Genomic DNA, 23,282 nt, shown 5'->3' on the forward strand with positions numbered 1-23,282 from the left:
AATGGATTAATCTTAATCAGGATAGGGACCAATGGCGGGCTTATGTGAGGGCGGCAATGAACCTCCGGGTTCCTTAAAAGCCAGTAAGTAAGTAAGTATATCCTGTAACTTACAAAGGATTTATAAACTGTTCTGTTTGTTGTAATGTAAAAAGTTGTCTTGTGAATAAGCATGAGTAATCATTACAGAGGCGTACATATGTACAGGCTCTATCAAGGAAACAAGGGAATTATTCAGCGACAAATATCCGCTTCGCCCAATGCGAAAAGAAGCATTCAAAAATTTGTGCGAAAATGGCGTACAACTGGATCCATAGAAAATGTAACAAGGAACAAAGCGTCTTCTGTCCGGACACCTCAGCTTACGGCTCGAATTCAGGAAATGATGACCAGGCTTCGGTCTAGGGACATAGAATAACCAGTATGAGACATCATGACCCGTGTGGATAAGTGACTGCAACAGCACAGGTGGGTCCGTAATGTGCATTACAGTTGTGTGTATTGCTGCTTGGCTGCGGTACGTGTAACTGGCTTCGGCGTAGGGACACCTGATTGAAGGTTACAACTCACGTTAACACTTTAATGGTAGACATTTATTGTCTACACTAGGAATGTACTGTATATACTGAATCTGTAAGGGGTGAAATATATTTTGTGCCGTACTGTGACGGACTGTTTACATGTTGAGACACGAAGTATTTTTATTTTATTTTATTGGGTTAATTTACGACGCTGTATCAACATCTAGGTTATTTAGCATCTGAATGAAATGAAGGTGATAATGCCGGTGAAATGAGTCCGGGGTCCAGCACCGAAAGTTACCCAGCATTTGCTCGTATTGGGTTGAGGGAAAACCCCGGAAAAAACCTCAACCAGGTAACTTGCCCCAACCGGGATTCGAACCCGGGCCACCTGGTTTCGCGGCCAGACGCGCTGACCGTTACTCCACAGGTGTGGACGACACGAAGTAACTGCGCGCTCCATCTTCCACTCCACTCGACCAACACAACACTATCGCCCGTGCGTTCTGAACTTCATGCGGTTCATGCCCTGGACCGAAGCCTGGTGATGACTAGGAGTTCTCCAAGACCACTACGAAATTGAGATGAGAAGGGCCGGTTTTATCTGTCCAGCCTTGTACTATAAATATTTCTTTTAAAGGGTGAAAAAAAATCTTATTTTAACATAACAATTGGGAAAAAGTTTTTCTTGATTTGTGAAAAAAAATGTTAAAAATGAGTAAGATACGTTTTGGAACTGTAGGACTCATATGATACTAGTTTATACAGGGACATCATTTTATTTTTACCAACATTTTTAACATTAACCTGGCTATACTCGGAAATACTGTTACCCCCTTCCATTACAGGAGTTTGGTGTTGTTAGTGCAATATGTAAACAAATCATTTTACTAGCTATAGGAGGAGAGAAAACTAGTATATCCATTTATGTTACAGGGAAATACGATATTAGGATTTTCAGTTTGATCATTACTTTTACGGTATTTTATCAAAATACGGTAGAGTAGTAACATTTTTTTCTCAAACTCAACTCTTCAGGCGGTTGTATTCATTATATAATGACTACTTTATTCAGCATATTACCGTACTTCCGGTAACTCTAGTCTTCACTTCTGCTCAGTCCACACAGATAAAGTTATTCAGTCATGCTACACACCGTACCTGTGCGAAATAAGCAGGGGACGGTATTTACGGAGAGCGCGAAAATCACGACATAATACACTGCCGAGCAAAAAAAAAAAAAACGCAACACTTGAATAAATTTGAAATATCAAACTATTATACAAATTATAACATCACTGTGTGCTTCTATAGACCTGTATGTCTTAAGCAAGTATTAATTCATGTTTTGGAAAGGAAAGTATACTCATTGGGTGGTTTATGACACCCTTTTTGCCACTTCCAGTCCCTAACTCTATATTTATTGCTGTGCCACTAAAATTTACAACCCTAAACACAAGCAGCCAAAACAAAGCACAAAACATTATTGTTTTCTTTTTATGCTTATAATGGAATTCTGTGATAATGAACTCAGTTTTAAACAATATTTATGAGAGTTAAGATGCCGTTAAGCTCCGAGAACACCACGAGAGTAGTCGCGTTGATAGAGGATGACCACAGCTTACGTTATGTGACTCAGGTGTTGCATGCATGGCCACGTAGCTCTTGAAGAGTATCTGGACCATGATGACGGACATTCCTTCCTAAAATATCCCACAGATGATCAATTGGGTTAAGATCCGGACTACGTGATGGCCATAGCATGAGTTGGATCCCTACTTCATTGAGGTACTGGAGGACATATCGCGCCACAAAAGGACGTGTACTGTCTTCCAAGAGCACGAAATTGTCACCAATAAATGATGCAAAAGAAAGAACATGTTCCCCAAGGATTTCTTTCATGTAGCGATGGGCAGTAAGAAACTCACCCTCCACAAAGACAAGGTCCATTCGTAGAGTAAAACTGATGCCTGCCCACACCATCACTGAACGGCTATGAAATGCTGTTCTTGATGAAAATTTGCATGGAGAATACCTTTCTCCAGTCCGCTTCAACACTTTTTCTCTTCAATCTGGGGATCTGAGGCAGAATTGGGTCTCATCGGAGAACAAAACTGTTCTCCACTGTTCCTCAGCCCATTCCTGATCTTCCTTTGCAAACTGTAAGCAAGTTTGACGATGTTGTCTTGTAAGTTGTGGGCCAGGAGCAGGTCTTCTAGAGATCAGGCCAGCATCATGTAACCTCCTCCTCACAGTCCACTCACTGACATTCACACCTCGCACTTTTTCCAGTCGATTTCTGGCTTAGACTGCATTGGTGCGGCGGTTACGCAACACTTCAAGGCGCAAGAACTGGTCATCTATTGCAAGAAGTTAATCTTTTCTTACCATATCCCGGTCTTCGAGAATATGAACGAAATTCCCAGTACCTTTGCACTGTACGTGAATCCGTCGACGGAGTTGTATGCAACACTGAGCCACATAACGTAAGATGCGGCCATTCTGTACCAACGCCACTGCTCTAGCAGCTTTCATGGGTTTTAACGGCATCTCAACTCTCTTAAACGATGTTTAAAACTCAGTTCAATATCACAGAATTCCATTATAAGCAAAAAAAGAAAACAAAAATGTTGTGAATTTGTTTTAGCTGCTTGTGTTTAGGATTGTAAATTTTAATGTTACAGCAATAAATACAGACTAAGGGACAGGAAGTGGCAAAGATGGTGTCACAAACCACCCAATGGGTGAACTTTTCTTTCAAAAACATGAATTAACACTTGCCTAACACAAAGAGGTCCATAGAAGCACACAGTAATGTTATAATTTGTATTATGGTTTGATATTTCAAATTTATTTAAGTAGTGCGTTTTTTTTTTTTTGCTCGGCAGTGTAGATAGAAAATAGATTTTTATTTTTGCTAATCTTTACGAATTAAGTGACTCTGATTAATAATATGCGGATAAAACAGTTGCGAAAAATCGCGAAATAGAGTTCTAATGGCGAAATATGAACACATTCGCGAATTATTATTATTATTGTGTCATTTTATAGCGAATTTCATATTCTGAGTTATTTTTTCGGACATTTTTTTCATTTGAATGTGTTGCACATTCAAGTAGGCGACATTACATGGTATTCCAGGTGTTGTGATTACATTAGTGAACTCAAAAAAGCGGAAAATTCAACATTTCACTAATACTTTGAAAGTATTAATTTCAGGACTGCAAGTTTTTTTCCTTTGTTTTTAATGAAAGTGTGTTAAATACAGTCTCAATCCAACATATATTGTCTATTGGCCATACCGCACCTTTACCAGAATCCAACGAACCTTTAATGTTAATTATTTTGAAAGTAATATTCACACTGATTTAATATTCCAATTTCAAAATAATTGTATTTTCCAAAATTTCCATTAATATCAAACAAAAGTACAAATCAATCTCCAACAATCTCCGCCGACACCAATATTAAAAAACACAAATGATAAAACTAATCTCCATAAATACCTGGCCCTGAAAATAAGCTTCAATATTAATATAGGCTCTTCCTTCTATGGAAAATGCAACCATATTTCTGAAACACACTATAATCTGTACTGTTTACTTCACTGCTAGCAGACTTCGAATGCAACAACGGCCGTACGTTTGTGTGGCTAACGGGAGGGAGAACGTTACTGCAAGGGGTGGGAGTCAAGTACATTCAGAAACGCAGATACAATAAAAATGCAAGTAAAAATAGTGATGTCCCGGCATTTTCAAGTAGTACTTAGTTTCCTATGGTTTGGCTTTCTAGTGAATTGATGCTATTTACTGATTATAGTGCCCAGGCGGGGTTTTAAAATGTGAAATGTGGAAACCAAAAGGTGAGTTTTAATCTCGAGTGCCATACCATTGCATTGCAATGAAACAGCCTCCATTATGGAGTCGGCCCTCTTATCGACCAGGTTAAAAGCTAGTGAATTAGTATCAATTATATCGATTTGCAATAAAGTTAATTCCTTTCTGTAAAATTTTCTGTCGGAGGATGAAGTGCACACGAGTAGGATTTCAGCGCCGATGTGCCCTCCATCTCCCTCCGCGTCGTGTGCCCGCTACAGTGGTCTTTGTCTCGGAGCTGTCATCGGCAGTCCCCATTCAATCACCGTGTTGGAGCCCGTGCATCCCCTCTTATTGAGCATTTTATTAGCAGAGTCTGTTGTTTCAGCGACCGCCCTGTCAATCATATGTCGGCACTATAATGGCCGCTTAAAACATAGAGTCGTCCACGTACTGTGAACACATATTGTAGTTTTTTATCCCCAACATCGAATGTCGAATATGAGTTTTCATGTATGAGCACGACTCACTCCTTGTATTACTGTCGATTACATTACGAGGTTTTGCTTCAATCATACACGATCACATATTGTTTGGCGGATCACTGTTATTTTGTTTTTATTTGGAATCGTGTAGGCAGGGAATTTATACTGGGGCGATGATGCACATCTCAATATCACAATTGAAGTCAAAAACTTTGTAATAAAGTGTATTGGAAAACAGTTACGAAACATTTAATTCAGATTAGCTGATGCGTTTCAATTGATTATTGTGGGAAATGTAATATGGACTTGTAACTGTGCTGCTTTAATTCCCCTTATACTGCTTTAAAGGGTTAGATAAAGCTTAAGCAGTAAAATTTTTGGAAATATTCAACTTTTTTTCCTCAATTACTGTATCTTGTACAATAATGAAAAATATCCTTCTACTATATGAAAATAGTATATTATGCAACGAGCCTATAATGGTACTAATTAAGACTCGAGTATGTTTATGAAACGAGCGTCTTAATTATTACCATTATAGTCAAGTTTCATACGACTTTTTATGCTCGACCATATTGATTTTTTCCGGCAATTGGTGAAATGAATTTGCGGGAATGTGCTTTGTGAAAGGCTGGAAGATGACGGTGAATGGATGTTAATTTGTGTGTTGTTTTTTTTTTTTTTTGACTGAGTTTAATATTGACTAATCTCGCGCTAGTTGTCTTTCGATTGCATATCCGAGAATAATCGATACTTGTGCTTTCATATTGCTACAATGGTATTTTCTTATTGGTGGAACATGTGAAATTTTTTACCAGGTGTATAATTATTAATACATTTCGGCATGGTCGAGCATAAAAAATGTTATGATTTAAAAATAATATTTATTTATTTTTTTTTTTTTTCAAAATTCAAAGTTCACTGTGCAGTGATGAAGCGTTTCCCTCATAACTCATAAACTTGTTAACTTGTTAATGTTCTCTCTCTTTTATTTTATTTTTGAAACTCATGTTTACAATATAATGCTCTTTCAACTACATTCCTTAATAAAAAAAATATTTTTTTTTTTAATTTTGTGTTAGATATTTGATCATTTTTTAAAATGAATTTATTTTTACCAGACAATCTATCAAAGGTAGAGAAGCGATTTTGCATCATATTGTAGATATGACATGCATAAATACACACAAAAAATTTCATGACAGAATGTTGGGTACTTTTTGAGTTATGAGGGAAATGCTTCATCACTGCACAGTGAACTTTGAATTTTGAAAAAAATATATATATAAATAATTTTTTAAATCGTAAAAATATGTTCATCATATAGCAGAAGGACAGTGTTCTACACATACTGATTTTCATTATTGTACAAGATACAGTAATGGAGGAAAAAATGTTGAATATTTCCAAAATTTTACTCCTTTAAGTTGTACCTAACCCCTTAAAATGTTCTACTTTAGTTGGTATATTTTGTTCCCATAGAAAATTTTCCTTCTGTCTTATTTAGACAGCACGTCTAGCCGCGAAACCAGGTGGCCCGGGTTCGATTCCCGTTCGGGACAAGTTACCTGGTTGAGGTTTTTTCCGGGGTTTTCCCTCACTCCAATATGAGAAAATGCTGGGTAACTTTCGGTGTTGGACCCCGGACTCATTTCACCGGCATTATCACCTTCATCTCATTCAGACGCTAAATAACCAAAGCTGTTGATAAAGCGTCCTAAAATGACCTACTAAAATAAAATAAAATCATGCTATTCGAACTACAGACATTTTTAGCATAAGAGATGATATTGCGGAAAGAAGAGAACCATTCTCTCTGAGGTTATATAATTGTTTGCATTACAGTGAGCCGTGAACTTCGGCTCAATCGCTCGGGCAGCTCTTCAGCAGCTAGCGCCACCTATATTATTGGCATATTCCCGAATGTTCTATCCTATTAGCAGCAAGGAATTGTGGGTAGACGAGAGACGGGGAAATAAGACGTTTCTTGGTTAGGCGAGTAGAATTGCTGCCACACTCGGAAACTCGCCTTCAGCCTAGACACGTAGATAAGTTACACTCGGAAACTCGACCTTGTCTAGATGTGTAGATTAGTTATTTGGAAATCTCATATCGTCTGACATTATAAGGTTACTCGCAGATTTGACTTTGCGTAGAGATGTCGTCGAGAGGCTTTGAAATTGCGCCGCGGAGATTAGTACTGGATTAGTATTGAAGTTTCGAGAACGTGGAAATTTGACATTGGCTACGAAGGGTTATTCTGGAAGGGTCCAGATTGTAGTGACATGTATTGGGTATTGAGAGATTCGTCTGTTTGGTAAAGTATTAGCTCGGTGTTTTCTACATTGTTTGAAACATTTTCAGCACTCATTAGTCTACAATACCCGTATAATATTGTACAGTTGTGTGTTTATAATTTATTAGCAGCCAAGTTAATACTGAATACGGCTTTGAGCCTGAAATAATATATTAGAGTATATTGTACTGATTATCGGCTATTTAATCTCATTTTTTATTATTGTATTAAGTTTAATATTGTTATACGCCTATATTCTCTATTATTATTTCTTTGTTCTTTCATGTCAGTTATCTCATTGTATATACTTGTATTCTTTTACATATTTAATTAATTACACGTTATATTACATCGGTCATATTACATCTCATTTTTTCTCTATTAATTACATGTTTTATTACATCAATTGCTTGTTTATGCGGATCACGTGAATATATTAGGAGAAAATCTACAAACGATCAGGGAAAATGCGGGAATTTTATTCGAAGCAAGTAAAGAAATAGGTTTGGAAGTAAATCTCGAAAAGACAAAGTATATGACTATGTCTCATGACGAAATTATTGTACGAAATGGAAATATAAAAATTGGAAATTTATCCTGTGAAGAGGTGAAAAAATTCAAATACCTTGGAGCAACAGTAACAGATATAAATGGTACTCGGGAGGAAATTAAACACAGAATAAATATGGGAAATGCCTGTTATTATTCGGTTGAGAAGCTTTTATCATCCAGTCTGCTGTCAAGAAATCTGAAAGTTAGAATTTATAAAACAGTTATTTTGCCGGTTGTTCTCTACGGTTGTGAAACATGGACTCTCACTTTGAGAGAGGAACATAGGTTAAGGGTGTTTGAGAATAAGGTGCTTAGGAAAATATTTGGGACTAAGAGGAATGAAGTGACAGGAGAATGGAGAAAGTTACACTACACAGAACTGCACGCATTGTATTCTTCATCTGACATAATTAGGAACATTAAATCCAGACGTTTGAGATGGGCAGGGCTTGTAGCACATATGGACGAATCCAGAAATGCATATAGAGTGTTAGTTGGGAGGCCGGAGGGAAGAAGACCTTTGGGGAGGCCGAGACGTAAATGGGAAGATAATATTAAAATGGATTTGAGGGAGTTGGGATATGATGATAGAGACTGGATTAATCTTGCTCAGGATAGGGACCGATGTCGGACTTATGTGAGTGCGTCAATGAACTTACGGGTTCCTTAAAAGCCATTTGTAAGTAAGGCTACTTCTTTACAACTACAGCAAAATGAGACATATCTACTTTAAGTTATTTGATATCCTCCATTCCCCTTATTTACAAAGTAACATGAATGTAACTTGTTTATGTAATTAGAAAGAAATATTCTTTCATTATTTCCCATTTAATTGAACTACATAAAGGACGTCCGATTCCAATTCATCACTTTGTGACTATGCAGAAAAAAAGACTTGAAGCAAAAAGATAGTTCCTATGGTAACGAGCTTGTTTGAATGCACGAACATGGTTGCAAGTTCGAGTCACTAACAAGCTGATAACACTGCTGTTCAATCATTCTGCCAGAGACTAAAGATCTGCACAAAACAGTGCTTCAGTAAAAACGTCTCGTTGTATTGAACACAACGTCTGAGTTTAATATCACGTACGTATGCAATCACAGGCTCACTGCAGTGGTTTTGTAATCCGGAGATACGGCTTTGGTTATCTGTGAGTGTGAATTTGTGGTGAGCAAATACAGACGCGCAGCGTTTAACGCGATAGCTAAAAAACAGTTTTCTATGGCGGAGACTCTGGATAAAGTAATGGTGAAATTAACTGTAATCTTTTATGAATAAAAACAGTGTTTTTAACAGGTTTCTCTGAAGCATTTCCGTTTACCCTGCCTTATATTCCTATCACCGTACCCGAATAAAGCCGATGCGCTTTACACTTAACCATGTACAATGTCTAATACACAAAACTGATATACAGAGGTTTTCAGTCGTAACACATACCTAATTTCAATTCAAATTTAATTATATACAGAGTGTTTAAAAAATACGGGGCATAATTTCAGGTATGTATTTCCCACATGTAGACAATCAAAATAGTTCATTACAACATGTGTCCGGAAATGCTTCATTTCCGAGTTATGGCCTTCACAACATTGAAATTCACCGGAACGTTTTTCTTTCCGCAGGTCGTTGTCATTACAGAAGATGTTCAAAATGTCCACCTCCTGCTTGAATACAGACCTCACATCGATGTCTCATTGACCTGCGAACACGATCCCAAACTCCAGGAGTATTGCGTATGTCCTCAGAACATGCCACAATTCGATTCCGAAGGGATTCCAAATCAGGCACCGGAGACGAATAAACCAATGATTTTAAATGGCCCCACAAGTAGAAATCGAGAGGGTTCAGATCAGGTGAGCGTGGAGGCCAAGCAATTGTAGATCTTGGTCGCCCCTCTTCCCAAACCAGGAGAGTTAAATTTTCCATTCTCGCACAGACGGTAATGGAGACGTACAAATATCTTCCGATCTGGACATTGTCGCTGTGGGTACCTCTCCTGGTACAAACGACGAGCCAGCGCAGCATTGCCGTCCGCCTTACCATACATGAAGTGTATCTCTGCCAGCTCTTGATTTGAATACATGTCGCACAATCTAACGCCTACACAACACTGAATGTAGCCTTCGCTTCGGAATGAACTGTCAGAGTGCCCTCTTAATGTCTGCTTTGACGGCAACGACCTGCGGAAAGAAAAACGTTCCGGTGAATTTCGATGTTGTGAAGGCTATACCTCGGAAATAAAGCATTTCCGGACACATGTTGCAATGAACTATTTTGTCTACATGTGGGAAATAAATACCTGAAATTATGCCCCGTATTTTTTAAACACTCTGTATAAAGTCAGAAGGATCCCACATTACATTTAGAAATGAATATTATTATGGAAACAAAAAAATATCTTTGCTACTTTTGTGCGAGTTATTACTCCAATGAGAAAATTTTAAATAACACTATAGATTTATAATATCATCTGCAAGAACATTTTTTTAATGAAGTACTTAATTTATTTTATACAGAAACAATATGGTTTGGTACTTGCTGGCTTTTAAGGAACCCGGAGGTTCATTGCCGCCCTCACATAAGCCCCCCATCGGTCCCTATCCTGAGCAAGATTAATCCAGTCTCTACCATCATATTCTTTCTCCCTCAAATCCATTTTAATATTATCCTCCCATCTTCGTCTCGGCCTCCCCAAAGGTCTTTTTCCTTTGGTCCCCAAACTAACACACTATATACATTTCTGAATTCGTCCATACATGCTACATGCCTTGCCCATCTCAAACGTCTGTATTTAATGTTCCTAATTATGTCAGGTGAAGAGTTACAAAGCTTGCAGTTGTACGTTGTATAACTTCATTTTCCTGTAACTTCGTCCCTCTTAGCCTCAAATATTTTCCTAAGCACCTTATTCTCAAATACCCTTAACCTCTGTTCCTTTTTCAAAGAGAGATTCCAAATTTCACAACCATACAGAACAACCTGTAATATAACTGTTTTATAAATTCTAACTTTCAGATTTTTTTTTAATAAAATCGAAAATTTTAATAGGGTCTCCACTGAAGAAAAGCGTCCATGATATCACACATCAAAAAGGAAACATTTGTAGTTATTCGATACAGAACATTTCACTGAAACTGAAACATTACATTAAAACTTCTTTTCGATAATGGACCAAATGTGTAAGCATGTTTTAATATGATTTTTGTATTTGTGGATTTTCATATCACATGTTTATTATGGAGATGTAGTTTATGTAAATCACCATGACACGGTGCAAATAAATGTGTGGCACTACAAGAGTAAATTAAATAAATAAGAACATATTTGGAAATCTAATTTAATTTTAGAGTAAATACCATGAAATCTAAGTTCCATATAATTAAAAATGGCTACTTACAAAACCAGAATGAAATTCAAACCGAAGAAATTATATTTTTGGGTACAATGCTTGGATTAGCCTAATACAATCCATCACGAATTCCATCTACTCTAAAGAACGTGGTAGTTGATATACCGTCGTTAAATAACCAACCAAAATATGTAGGCCTACTATAAATTATATATTATTTTCTTTTATGTAATTTACTGTTTTTTTTTTCAACATTTTATATCTACAAAGCTGATGAAAGAACTATTGAATTTAGTAAATGGAAATAAATAAAAAATAGTAATTGAAGAATTTAGAAGCATAAAGAAAAGTACTGACAATTACATATAAAGCTGAATAAGGCATATATTCAACTAGAGACTAAAAGAAACGAGAAGTATTGAAGACATGTCTAAGTCAATAAAACTTATGACAACAGGCCCATTGGTCTAAAGCAGTGGTCGTCAGCACTCGCTGAAATGGGTAAAGGATAAGCGGAACAACGTGTTGTGCCCCGTCGAGCAGCAAGAAGAGGTAGAGAGCATACCCACCAGCAGTTATGAATGCACTATAATGCAGTGTCTTCTCCGCGGGTAAACGACGCTAGTTCCAGAGTGCTCTGTGCTGATGACCGCCGGTCTAAAGCTTTCAGGAAGAAGAAGCGAGTACATATATGTGCAGTACGCCAGGTTGTACACTTCTTTGATGTAGAGATTCGTGGCCGCTCTTTCTTTAGAGTTAAACACCGTATATAATTATTTTTTTATTTTTTTAGTGGGTTATTTTACGCTGTATCAACATCTCAAGTCATTTAGCGTCTAAAACAGGCGTCTTCAACTGACCGTGGCGCTAGTTACGTGCAGCGCCTCGCTTGCTGTTTAGCGATGTCGTGCAGGCGCACGGACACAGTTCGTTGTCTGTAGTACGCAGTGGCGGAACAGAAATGTCAGAAGAAGGGATGTCCGATAGGCTATCCACGCCATTGAATTTGTAATTATGGGAAGAGTAATTTCTATTTGCTGAAAAGTCGAGAGTGCCCACGTGTTTGGTTTGTGGTAAAGTTCTGACTAACAGAAGGAATTTCAACCTACAACGATATTATTCGTCCTATCACTCAATTGATTATGAAAAATATAAGGGAGAAGAACGAACCACTCTCATCCAAAAATTACTAATAACTAATGTGAATAATAATAATAATAATAATAATAATAATAATAATAATCAACTAAACATTACACATTCTTTCCCTAACTCTAATGGTACAAAAGTAACTAATTTTTGCAATTCGTTATCTTAAAGTATGTTTAATAAGCTTATTTGGCATTTACTATGTTTCTAGGAACAATAAATGTTTGATTAAATGGCGATCTTATTCGTGTTAATTATGTAAGCATATGCGGCTTACATCTGTTTCGGTGCTATTCGACACCATCCTCAGAGCCTACTAGATCTCGGCGCTATCTCAACTTCGCTGCCTGTTGTGTGGGTGCGTTCGTGTGATGAAGAGTTGTGCCAAATAGTGTGTGTGTTCTGAAATTGATCTGTGTGTTGAGAATTTGATTGGCGTGTGTTTTAGTGTGTCTCTATATTTCATATTGTTCTAGTGTGTTGAGTTTTTGGTTTTTGAGTTGTATGTGTAGGATTTCCATGTCTGTATGTATGTCATTGTATGTTATATTCAAGTGTTAAAAGTAGTGTACGAAAGATTCAACATGGAAAAAATGTTTGTTAGATATAGAGTAAAGAAAAACAATTCTCTTATATAGGCCGTAGTTTGATGGAGAATAAGTATTGAATGTAGTTTATTAATTTTTATTAGTTGTACGTATTTGTGGCCCTTATTTTCATGTAATAACTTAGTTTACGGTTGTTGAAAGAAGGAATAATATAGTTAAACGTAAAATTGAAGAAACTGTTTCTAGCTTTAGGAACAAAATGGGTCGTTAAACTCAGTGTATTATTTGGCTGATTTCAACATATTTAATGTGCTCCGTTTGTTTACTAATTTGCCAGAATAAATTAATGATTGCATTTCTTTAAGTTACAGAATAAATTTTATTACGTATATTAAATTAGAAACACATGGAATGGTGCATAACCAATAGGCTATAAGAGTATAAGGGATACGGACAACGCTTGAATGTACTGGTAGACCGCCACTGAGCCTGTTTCAACTATCATCCCCTTCCCTCCCCTGCACAGCAACTGGTTCATGTGTAGACTTGTGCACTGTGCAGCTTCAGCCAGCACGGCTGTGCGATCGGTTGACGACGCCTGGTCTAAAAGAAATGAAAGTGATAATGCCGGTGAAATGAGTTCGGGGTCCAGCACCGATAGTTACCCAGCATTTGCTCATATTGGGTTGAAGAAAAACCCCGAAAAAAAACCTCAATTTAATTTTTTAACTTTATGTTTTATTTAACGACGCTCGCAACTGCCGAGGCTATATCAGCGTCGCCGGTGTGCCGGAATTTTGTCCCGCAGGAGTTCTTTTACATGCAACTAAATCTAGTCAGATCAGCACATTTGAATACCATCGGGCCTGGATCGAACCAACAACCTCTGGCACAGAAGGCCAGCGCTATACAGCTATGCCACCCAGGGCGACAAAAAAAAACCTCAATCAGGTAACTTGCCCCTACCGGGATTCGAAAGCAGGTCACCTGGTTTCGCGGTCAGACGCGTTAACCGTTACTCAGGTATGGGCCTATGTAAATATTTAACTCATATGTAATTTACCTATGCTTGGTGTTGTAATATTCATTTTCCCTAACTTAATTTGTACTAGCCAGTTATTGGACGCCCTGTACCAACAATCAATTTGCTAACAAGATTGGTGCCCCTACTCAAGCCTTAACTCGTTTGTTCAAAGGCCCCAGTCGTATTGTGCGGGTGGTAGTATGCTTCAGATCACGTTGCTAGGAGCCAAATTCTGTAAGCAAGCAGCGACGCGGATAATGTATTTCATAACACGGAACAGTAAAGTTCTGTAAGTGTTCATTGATGTTATCCCTGCAACGTTTAATGCGCGTTAATACATGACCCATTTTCTCAGCATCAACTGCTTCATTTTCATATTCCTACGAACTTGTGTAAAAAGAGCGCATGGAAATCGATGTAGAGATTGATGAAATGGATACTTCAAAGGAGAAGGGTGCAAAGTGCCAAAATGAAACATCGGAGATAAGATAAAAAATGCAGCTATAAGAATAATTGTACACATATTTCTGTCATGTTTTTTTTACTGATAGAAAACAGCAATAGTACAGTGTTTACTCATTAATAATAGTGGTATGTAAAGACATTATTTCTCTATATTTAATTATATAACACAGATTGTGAAAAGGGTTAAGTAATGGGTACAGTTGCAGTAGAATTGTGCAAAGTCCAATACCTATTTTTTCCTATTCTGGATCAATTTTTACTCACAGATCTGCCTCTAGAACTGCCTGTGCTCCTCATTTGGAAGATAGGGAGCCATTGCTAGTAGATCCCCCTTCTTTTCTGCAGTAATTTCCCTATTTTATGCTTTAACTTGAAACAATGCTGACTGCACATCTTTTATTTTATTTTATTTTTTTTTTCCTTTTTAAGCACTTTAATGGTGCTGCTTCATTATCATGGGACTGTTTACACTACCTGCTTTACTAACATCATACTGAATGCAACATGCCTTAGAAATATTCAAGTTCTTGATGGAAATTAGTTGATCAGCAACATCTTGCATATTAAGGAAATATGACTCTAGCATTGAAACGGTTTGAAATGGCTTTACAACTTTAGAGTCTTGTACGATTTTAAGCAGATCACTAGGAATGAAGGCTTTTGTCACTTTCTCTCGTTTTTCAATCAAAGCGAAATCAGAATCGCATTGCAAGAAACTGTGGCCACTTGTTCTATGTGCTCAAATAAACCAATGGCAACTAAAAAGAGACACATGAAAACCATTACACGATTTTTGTTTTCAGCTGCACAGTTATCAGATTCTTCTTGTTTGTTATGTCCATATTCATCAGTTTTAGTACACACGAGGCAATTTCATTGGCACCTCTACTCGCGATGCTTTCATCCCACATACACATGTAAGACTGCATGGTATCACATACACAAACTCCAAAGTTATAACGTGAAAGCTGACGTCTGTAAAACATTTCGCTGTGTGTAAGTTTGGGCACAAACATGACCTGTTGAAGATCCATTGCATTCTATAATGCAGCTCATAGGGCTGAAACTGCATGGTGCTGGCAACGTAACATCTAAATATCTCGCTTAAGAAACACAAGTGGATGTAGCCTCTGTCATACATAATCCTCCTAGGCACATTGCACTTTTCTGCATAATAATTTCGTTTTCTGTGATTTTGGCACTTTGCACCTTTCTACTTTAAAGTATCCAAATATGCTAAGTTACAGAAGTCTGTCCTGGCTATGGCTCACACTACCCGGTGTCCTTAGAAAATGTTTAAAATGAGAGTACGGATATATTAATTAAGTTATTTAAATTCAGTAATTGTAAATAATTCACTCTGTGTGTTAGTCATGCTTTGTCCAATGAGACAGTCCCGTTATTGGGAAAGCTAAAAGTTAAAATAAATAAAGCTAAGCTAAATAAATACCGCTCACTATGCAGCAAAATAAAATTGTATCTTCTTGGCGGGGGTTGGAGTAAAAAGCGATTGCTGGCTTGTCTTTGTTTTTCGAGAGCTAGACCCAAACGAGACTTTGCACTTTTGGCATAAAAACGATAGACGGTCTGATGCTGACAGCAATACAATTGATTCAAGAAAAATAACTCATTATGTGAAGTTCAATTAAGTACTCTTTATTTTGTTTTGAGAGTACTTAAATTCAGTTATTTAAATTCAGTAATAGGAATTACCAACCATGTAATATTATTATGATGTACCGAAGTACAGGGTGCGTCAGAAAGAACGGATGGATTTCAAACTATCAATACGCAGCGAGAGGAGGGATAGAGTGAGGGGGGACCACGACTGTTGGATCAGCGAGAGAATGCAGTTTCAGTTGAGAACATGGTGTTGGTCTGGTGTACAACGTGCTTTCATCGCAGAGACATTTTTTGAAAAATGAAGAGTCTATGATCGTCACTCAGGACTCATTTCGACATCGGACGTTACGCTAGGATTCCAACTCGGGCGGCTTCATTTCGTACCACAGGTTCAACATTAAAGAAGAAATCACCTGGACGAACACGGAGCGCGTGTACTCCTGCAAATGTGGAGACAGACAGTAGGTTGTCCTGCCACCTCAACCATCAGCCCGCAAACATGCTATTGCACAGAGATTGTCGAGGTTACGATAAGTTCTCGCGCCCTGCGAGTTCTTTCTTTGGGACCACTTGAAGGCGTAAGTAACCACATACACTGGACGAACTGAAGACGGCGATTCGTGAAGAAATTGCGGCAATCCCACCAACTATGACTGTGAAAGTTACGGCGGACTTCAGAAAACGCCTCGATGCCTGTATCGAAAGCCAAGGACATCATATGGATGGTGTTGTATACCATAAATAAACTGCATGTATTGGTGAATCTGTTGATAACAATAAATTTCTGATTTGATGAATCCTTACAATTTTCTTGCCCTGTGAAATCCATCCGTTCTTTCTGACGCACCCTTTACATATATTTCCGAGCAGGAATTCTGCGTTATCATATGATAAAGGATGGATAGAACAGAGAAAATTCTCTCCGGCTAAGGACTCGAACCCGGGTTTTCAGCTTTACGTGCTGGCGCTTTATCCACTAAGCCACACCGGACTCCAGTTCCGATGCCGGATCGAATCTCCTCAGTTTAAGTTCTACCTCTCAGTTTTCCCTACCCTCCTGTACTGTGTTACAGAATATTTGACAGTGGCACAGTGTCCAACACACCGAGGTGCACTCATTACGAGTGATATGCTTAAGTAATCACTTAGTGATTCAAGACGGCGCTCATCCCTTCGGACCCCGGCCACTTAGTCACTCTGCATCTCTGTACATAGTGTGTTGGGCATTGTGCCACTGTCACATATTCTGTGACACAGTACATGAGGGTAGGCCACCAGAGGGAAAACTGAGAGGTAGAACTTAAACTGAGGGATTCGATCCGGCATCGGAACTGGAATCCGGTGTGGGTTAGTGGATAAAGCATCAGCACGTAGAGCTGAAAACCCCGATTCGAGTCCCTGTGTCAGAGAGAATTCTTCTCTGTTCTATCCATCTTTATCTAATCATGTAATAGTTGAGAAATATTTAATTACAAGGATTTAGCCTATAAGTAAGAAAGATACGCTTATATAAAAATAGGCCTAAGGACTTTACTAATGGTAGTATATTACACACACTATTTAAAGGGTGCAATTGATATTTTGTTATTTGAAGTGTTCTATCAGTGAGGAAGTGTGTTGTGTCAGTGAAGTGTGTAGTGTCAGTGAAGTCTATTGTGTAAGTGAAGTGTGTTGGTGTCAGTAAAGTGGCTGTGCAAAGTATTTGAACAGTGAAATGGTTAGAAGTGTTAGTGAAATCAGGATAGAATCAGTGCAGTGAGTGAGTTGACAGCGAAGTAAGTGTAGTGCCGAAAGGTACTTGTGCAGGTGTGAACCTGTCACACTCGTGGGTCTTAGTTCGAACTTAGGGTTAAGATACAAATTAGATTTACTTTAAATGTTATTTTAAGTGACCATGCTTAATTTAATTTAGGATGCTCCTTTATTATTATTATTATTATTATTATTATTATTATTATTATTATTATTATTATTATTTTTATTATTATTATTATTATTATTATTATTATTATTATTATTATTATTATTTTTATTATTATTATTATTATTATTATTATTACTATTAATTATTGTTTTTTATTAGTTGTGTGTCATTATTGAATGTAATTAGTTACTACTGCCACCGGGTATATACACATTTGCAGTGTGAATAAGTACATACACATACACATATTATTTGGCCGAAAATACAGACGTATTGCTGTGCATTTCTGCATAGGATATAAAGGTACAGAAACGTTAAATTGTTGTTATAACAAATGAAACATGGAAGAACTAATCGACATGCAACATTACATACGAACCCCATGCTCAGAAATGGCACGAAAATGTAAACAGATCTCTTGCGCTCCAAGCCTACTGCTTGATGCAGAACACGCTCGAGTTATGCTAATAGGTAAAAAAGACAGACCCAGTGGCGGTCTGTAGGAAAGGAGATAGTCTTTGCATATTACCCCTTCTGTACGACAATACAAAGAAAGCCACATAAAAAACCAAATTAATCGAATTGAGCGACGTGAAGTAATCAGTGCAATGGCGGATACACATTTATGGTCAACTCTTCAGCATAATTCAGTATATTAATTGTAAAAATAGCTCCAAATCTCCCATTAATTAACAGAGGACGCATTATAAGTAGGCCATATTGAAGGCTTATATGCCTAATGAAGAGATAGCTTTGCGCATATCTACAAGGTTGTAGCTATTCACATTTTCCGGCCTTTTCTAAGCACGAGGGTACATAGTTCCTCTTACATCCTTGTATTTCCACTCAAACTCATTGTGCTTACACTTATAAAAATGGCGTGGTAAAATAGTACGTAACACATTAAACGTTTTCTAACATTTTAATACACAAAATATTGCAGCTATACATTTATGTAATTTTCATTGCTTATTATGGAAATATGTTATGGTTCGAGACATAACTTTTAGACTAATAGGCTAATTCTTATTTTACTCGCTATACGAAATAAAAAAAATAATATTTATATAGGATCCGTGGCGCTACAGCCCTCCAATGGCCAAGACCGACCAGCCCGCTGCTGGCCTCACGGCCACATGCCGAAGCAGAGGTGAACGAACATCCAACCAGAATAGAGGTATCGTGTGGTTAGCACGATGAGCCTCCCAGCCGTTATAGCTGGTTTGCATAACTGGATTTCGCTACCTATCGTAGCTCCCCAAATGCATCACGATTCTGGGTGGGCACCGGTTCCATACACTGGTCGAAATTTCATGAGAAAATTTCTTCCCCCATGAGGACTCGAACTAGCGCGTATTCCGTAACGCAAATCCTAGGCAGGATGCCTTAGATCATGACGCCACGGCGCGGGACCAAATTTATATACAGAGGGAAATATTCTATGGAAGTAACGTCAGAGAGTTATCTCTAAGACAAAAGTAATAGAATTTTCCTTTACCATTTTGCTTTATTTCTTTGCACCTATTCTGTAGGAAAACGACTGTGTTTCGTAGCTAACAGTAATTCAGTAGCACTTGTCAATGTACAGAAATACCCCTTCTCCACAGCAGCGACATAAAGTTGTTTATTCTCCCTTCATTCAAATAAGTTTTGATGTTTATATACTGTGGGGATGTGTGTGTGTAGAGATCGAGGGGATATTTCGACAGGAGCTGATTGACATTTGCTTTACAAGTACATTTGAAAAGCATTCCCAATGAAACACCGCTGGAAACACGATAAATACTTTCAAGTAGAAAAAAGTCACTTACATCCATGTTTCTTCTTAATTAACTTCTATTTTCCGGTGTTTTATACTAAATTGCCGCTGGGAATGGAATCTTCCCGCATCACAGAGATGCCAGTGCTCCTCCTGTAAGAAACAAGCATTTGTATTACATTGCAGAAATATTTTGGTAGAATTATTCTCCTTTATCTTTCCCCTCCAGCTATGGGTACGTAGTTTATGCAGATGAGGCGTTAAGTCGCTTCGAATTCGGAGAGAATGAAGAACATCTCTCCAGATAACCAAGAGGAACGTATTTTCTTCGTTTTTCGTTAATTGGAGTTCATGATAAAACAAACTGATAAACCATTGTTCATTGTTCATATATATATATATATATATATATATATATATGTGTGTGTGTGTGTGTGTGTGTGTGTGTGTGTGTGTGTTTAATGAATGACCCATCATTTTGAAGCTTGGCATCCAAGGATTTTCACAAAAATAGCAACTTTCAGTGAAGGGTGACTTTTCCTACAAATTTTCCTATTTTCCAGACTTTCCTATTTTCGTCAGTTTTGAGAACTATTTGCATTTCACAATAAAACAAAACACACACAACAGTAAACAATAGGCTATTACATGAAGGCCATGACCTGCAGGATTGCTGACATATTTAGAGCTCAAATTCAGTTGGTTATTAAAAACTTCAAGACTTACTAAAAATAATTTACGGATATAATTCCGCGGTGTAAAGGCCTAATTTCCTGAGTACAGCTGTGTATTGAATATTAAAATCTACAAAATTTGAGGTGGTTTGATAACATTATTACCATTAGAAATGAAATATTATTATAGTTAATGCCATGATGTGACTATTTTTCATTTATTATACCTATTAATGCTATATTAATGATATGAAAGTGAAACGTTTTATGGTTATATAAGTAGATGTAGAGAATATCTTAAATTAGATTTTCATTTCTATAATTATTGGATGGCGGCCATATAGTAAGATAATAATATTGTTATTAAAATCAAATATTTTGATAGTTATTAATCAAGTGGGGATGGGTCTTTCTCATATACTTAATGGCGGTGTTGTGTAGATATTATTTATATGCATCATTTTATTCAGTACTGGCTCGAGAGAGCGCAAAAATTACAGTTCTTAAGGAAAGACCAAAAAGTATTACTTACTGACAAAATAAGAGGCCTACAGAACTTTGTAGTCTCCTGATCATTTCAGCAAGATCAGCAGGATAAATGATTTTACCCTCTACATTTCAAGCTCTACATGTAGCAGCTATACCAAGATGCTATGTCTATTGTTCGAAAGCATAGCAAATCTGACTTTTTTAACTTCACCTACAATCCAAAATGACCTGAAATAGCTATTGCTTTACTCCCACATGAAAAACCACTGATCGTCTTGATATTGTTACTTGCGTTTTCGCGTTGAAACTAAAAAAATTAAGGTGGTTAGGTTTAAGAAAAAGTATTTGACATAAAAAGCCATTCAGAGGGAGTATGTTTCATTATTATGGAAGAAAATAACTTTCAAAATGTCTGCTATTCTTGATTGAAAATAAATAAGAAACATTTTTATTTGAACGTCTAATGAACTTAGTATGCAGCATTTGCTGCTCAAGCCACTAGTTCTTATTATACTTGTATAATAGAAAGCATTACAAGTACAATTATGTAAAAATCAGAATTTTAAATTTTCGAGGAAGTACATTTTTTTTGTGGAAAACTCACCTGTGATGGTATGGCAGAAGCTGATATGTACAATTCTGGAAACGTATTTTATTATCTACATATATTATATTGGTTTTAACGTTATGGGAAAACGTAGTAGTGTACGCTCATTAGCAGCTAATACTAATAAAAATATTTCTTCTAATGTAGCCTATCCTCGATTTTTCCAGAAAGAATATGTTTTAAAACTGCTCTTATCAACTTATTCCACAAAACCACAGATATGTTAAAAGTAGCTTTTCCAAGCTTTTATAAATTTCATTGTATTACAGTCAAACCTGTACGAGTTGATGTTTGCAGACTAAACGCACAGACCAAGGATGCCTATCCTGATACAGCTACTTCGTCCGAGTCGCAATAATAACATTGCTCCAAATCAATCATTTTTGTTTCAAGACATACTTACTTACTGGCTTTTAAGGAACCCGGAGATTCATTGCCGCCCTCACATAAGCCCGCCATAGGTCCCTATCCTGTGCAAGATTAATCCAGTTTCTATCATTATATCCCACCTCCCTCAAATCCATTTTAATATTATATTCCCATCTACGTCTCGGCCTCCCCAAAGGTCTTTTTCCCTCCGGTCTCCCAACTAATACTCTATATGCATTTCTGGATTCGCCCATATGTGCTACATGCCCTGCCCATCTCAAACATCTGGATTTAATGTTCCTAATTATGTCAGGTGAAGAATTTCTTTTAAAATGCGTTCAGTTCTGTGTTGTGTAACTTTCTCCATTCTCCTAGGCCTATAACTTCATCCCTCTTAGCCCCAAATATTTTCCTAAGCACCTTATTCTCAAACACCCTTAACCTATGTTCCTCTCTCAAAGTGAGAGTCCAAGTTTCACAACCACATAGAATAACCGGTAATATAACTGTTTTATAAATTCTAACTTTCAGATTTTTTGACGACAGACTGAATGATAACAGCTTCTCAACCGAATAATAACAGGCCTTTCCCATATTTATTCTGTGTTTAATTTCCTCCCGAGTATCATTTATATTTGAAGAGTCCACTCCAAGAATGATGGATGTCATTTGGAACACATTTTTCAGGAGAAGCAATTGAAAGTTTGAAATGCTTAGCGCTCAAAGCTTAACTGTGATTTTCCGATCATTACTGGACAATGACTATCAGTGTCAATGCCATATAACTCTCTATGTACATGCTATATGTCTTCAGCTATGCATTGACAGTCTTGGTTCATTTTCGACAAGAAAGTGACATCCATCATTCTTGCAGTGGACTCTTCATTTGTTACTGTTGCTCCCAGGTATTTGAATTTTTCCACCTCTTCAAATGATACATTTCCAATTTTTATATTTCCATTTCGTACATTATTCTCGTCACGAGACAATCTTGAAGTACACTATTTCATAATAGGAAAAAGATGAATGACGAAAGTAGGTATCAATTTCTTGAGATTAATATTTTTGTTTTACTATAGGTTGATAACATGTGTTTTGACCATTCTTCTTATCGTGTCGAGATATTATTTGCAGTGAACGCTTCAAATTGCTACTTCATAATTAAAACACTGCCTTTGAGCTGTAGTACTGCACACAGCTCACATTTTGTCCTCAATTACAAGAAGCCCTTTAATTAATTCATTAATGCTCTGAATGCGGATTGACTCCAGTGCAGTAATTAAGGTCGTTTGAAGAACGGTCGGAAATTGGAAATATGAATATTTTCCTATTAATGTTTATAAATTGACATTTCGAAGCGAAAAAGCGGTTATATGTTCCCTAACAAGTGCATGGGGAGGGAACTGGTAAATTAAAACATATATTATAAAGGTTGACAAAATAAAAAAAAATCTGCATAATATTGAAATACACGGAACGGATAATGGTTTAAATGTGTTTACATTTCTTTTAACGAGTAATGCCAATGGATTTATAAAAAATAGTGAATTCTATATTATTTATTAAAATCAGATTTATATTCCATGTTGTTACCTTCCCTCTATATGTCTGAAATTGTCAAGGAACATATGAC

General features: G+C 37.1%; 1 protein-coding gene across 1 annotated transcript in view; it reads right to left on the reverse strand.

Annotated features, from left to right (window-relative positions):
* Positions 1-23,282, reverse strand: part of LOC138697072 (KH domain-containing, RNA-binding, signal transduction-associated protein 2-like) — a 619,870-nt gene that overhangs the window by 54,728 nt on the left and 541,860 nt on the right. The window contains exon 7 of the mRNA XM_069822668.1: positions 19,563-19,663. Coding sequence (XP_069678769.1) covers positions 19,603-19,663 — 61 coding nt within the window. The 3' untranslated portion in view covers positions 19,563-19,602. The remainder of the gene's footprint in view (positions 1-19,562; positions 19,664-23,282) is intronic.

The sequence above is a fragment of the Periplaneta americana genome, chromosome 3, assembly GCF_040183065.1.
Source record: "Periplaneta americana isolate PAMFEO1 chromosome 3, P.americana_PAMFEO1_priV1, whole genome shotgun sequence".
NCBI classification, from domain to species: domain Eukaryota; kingdom Metazoa; phylum Arthropoda; class Insecta; order Blattodea; family Blattidae; genus Periplaneta; species Periplaneta americana.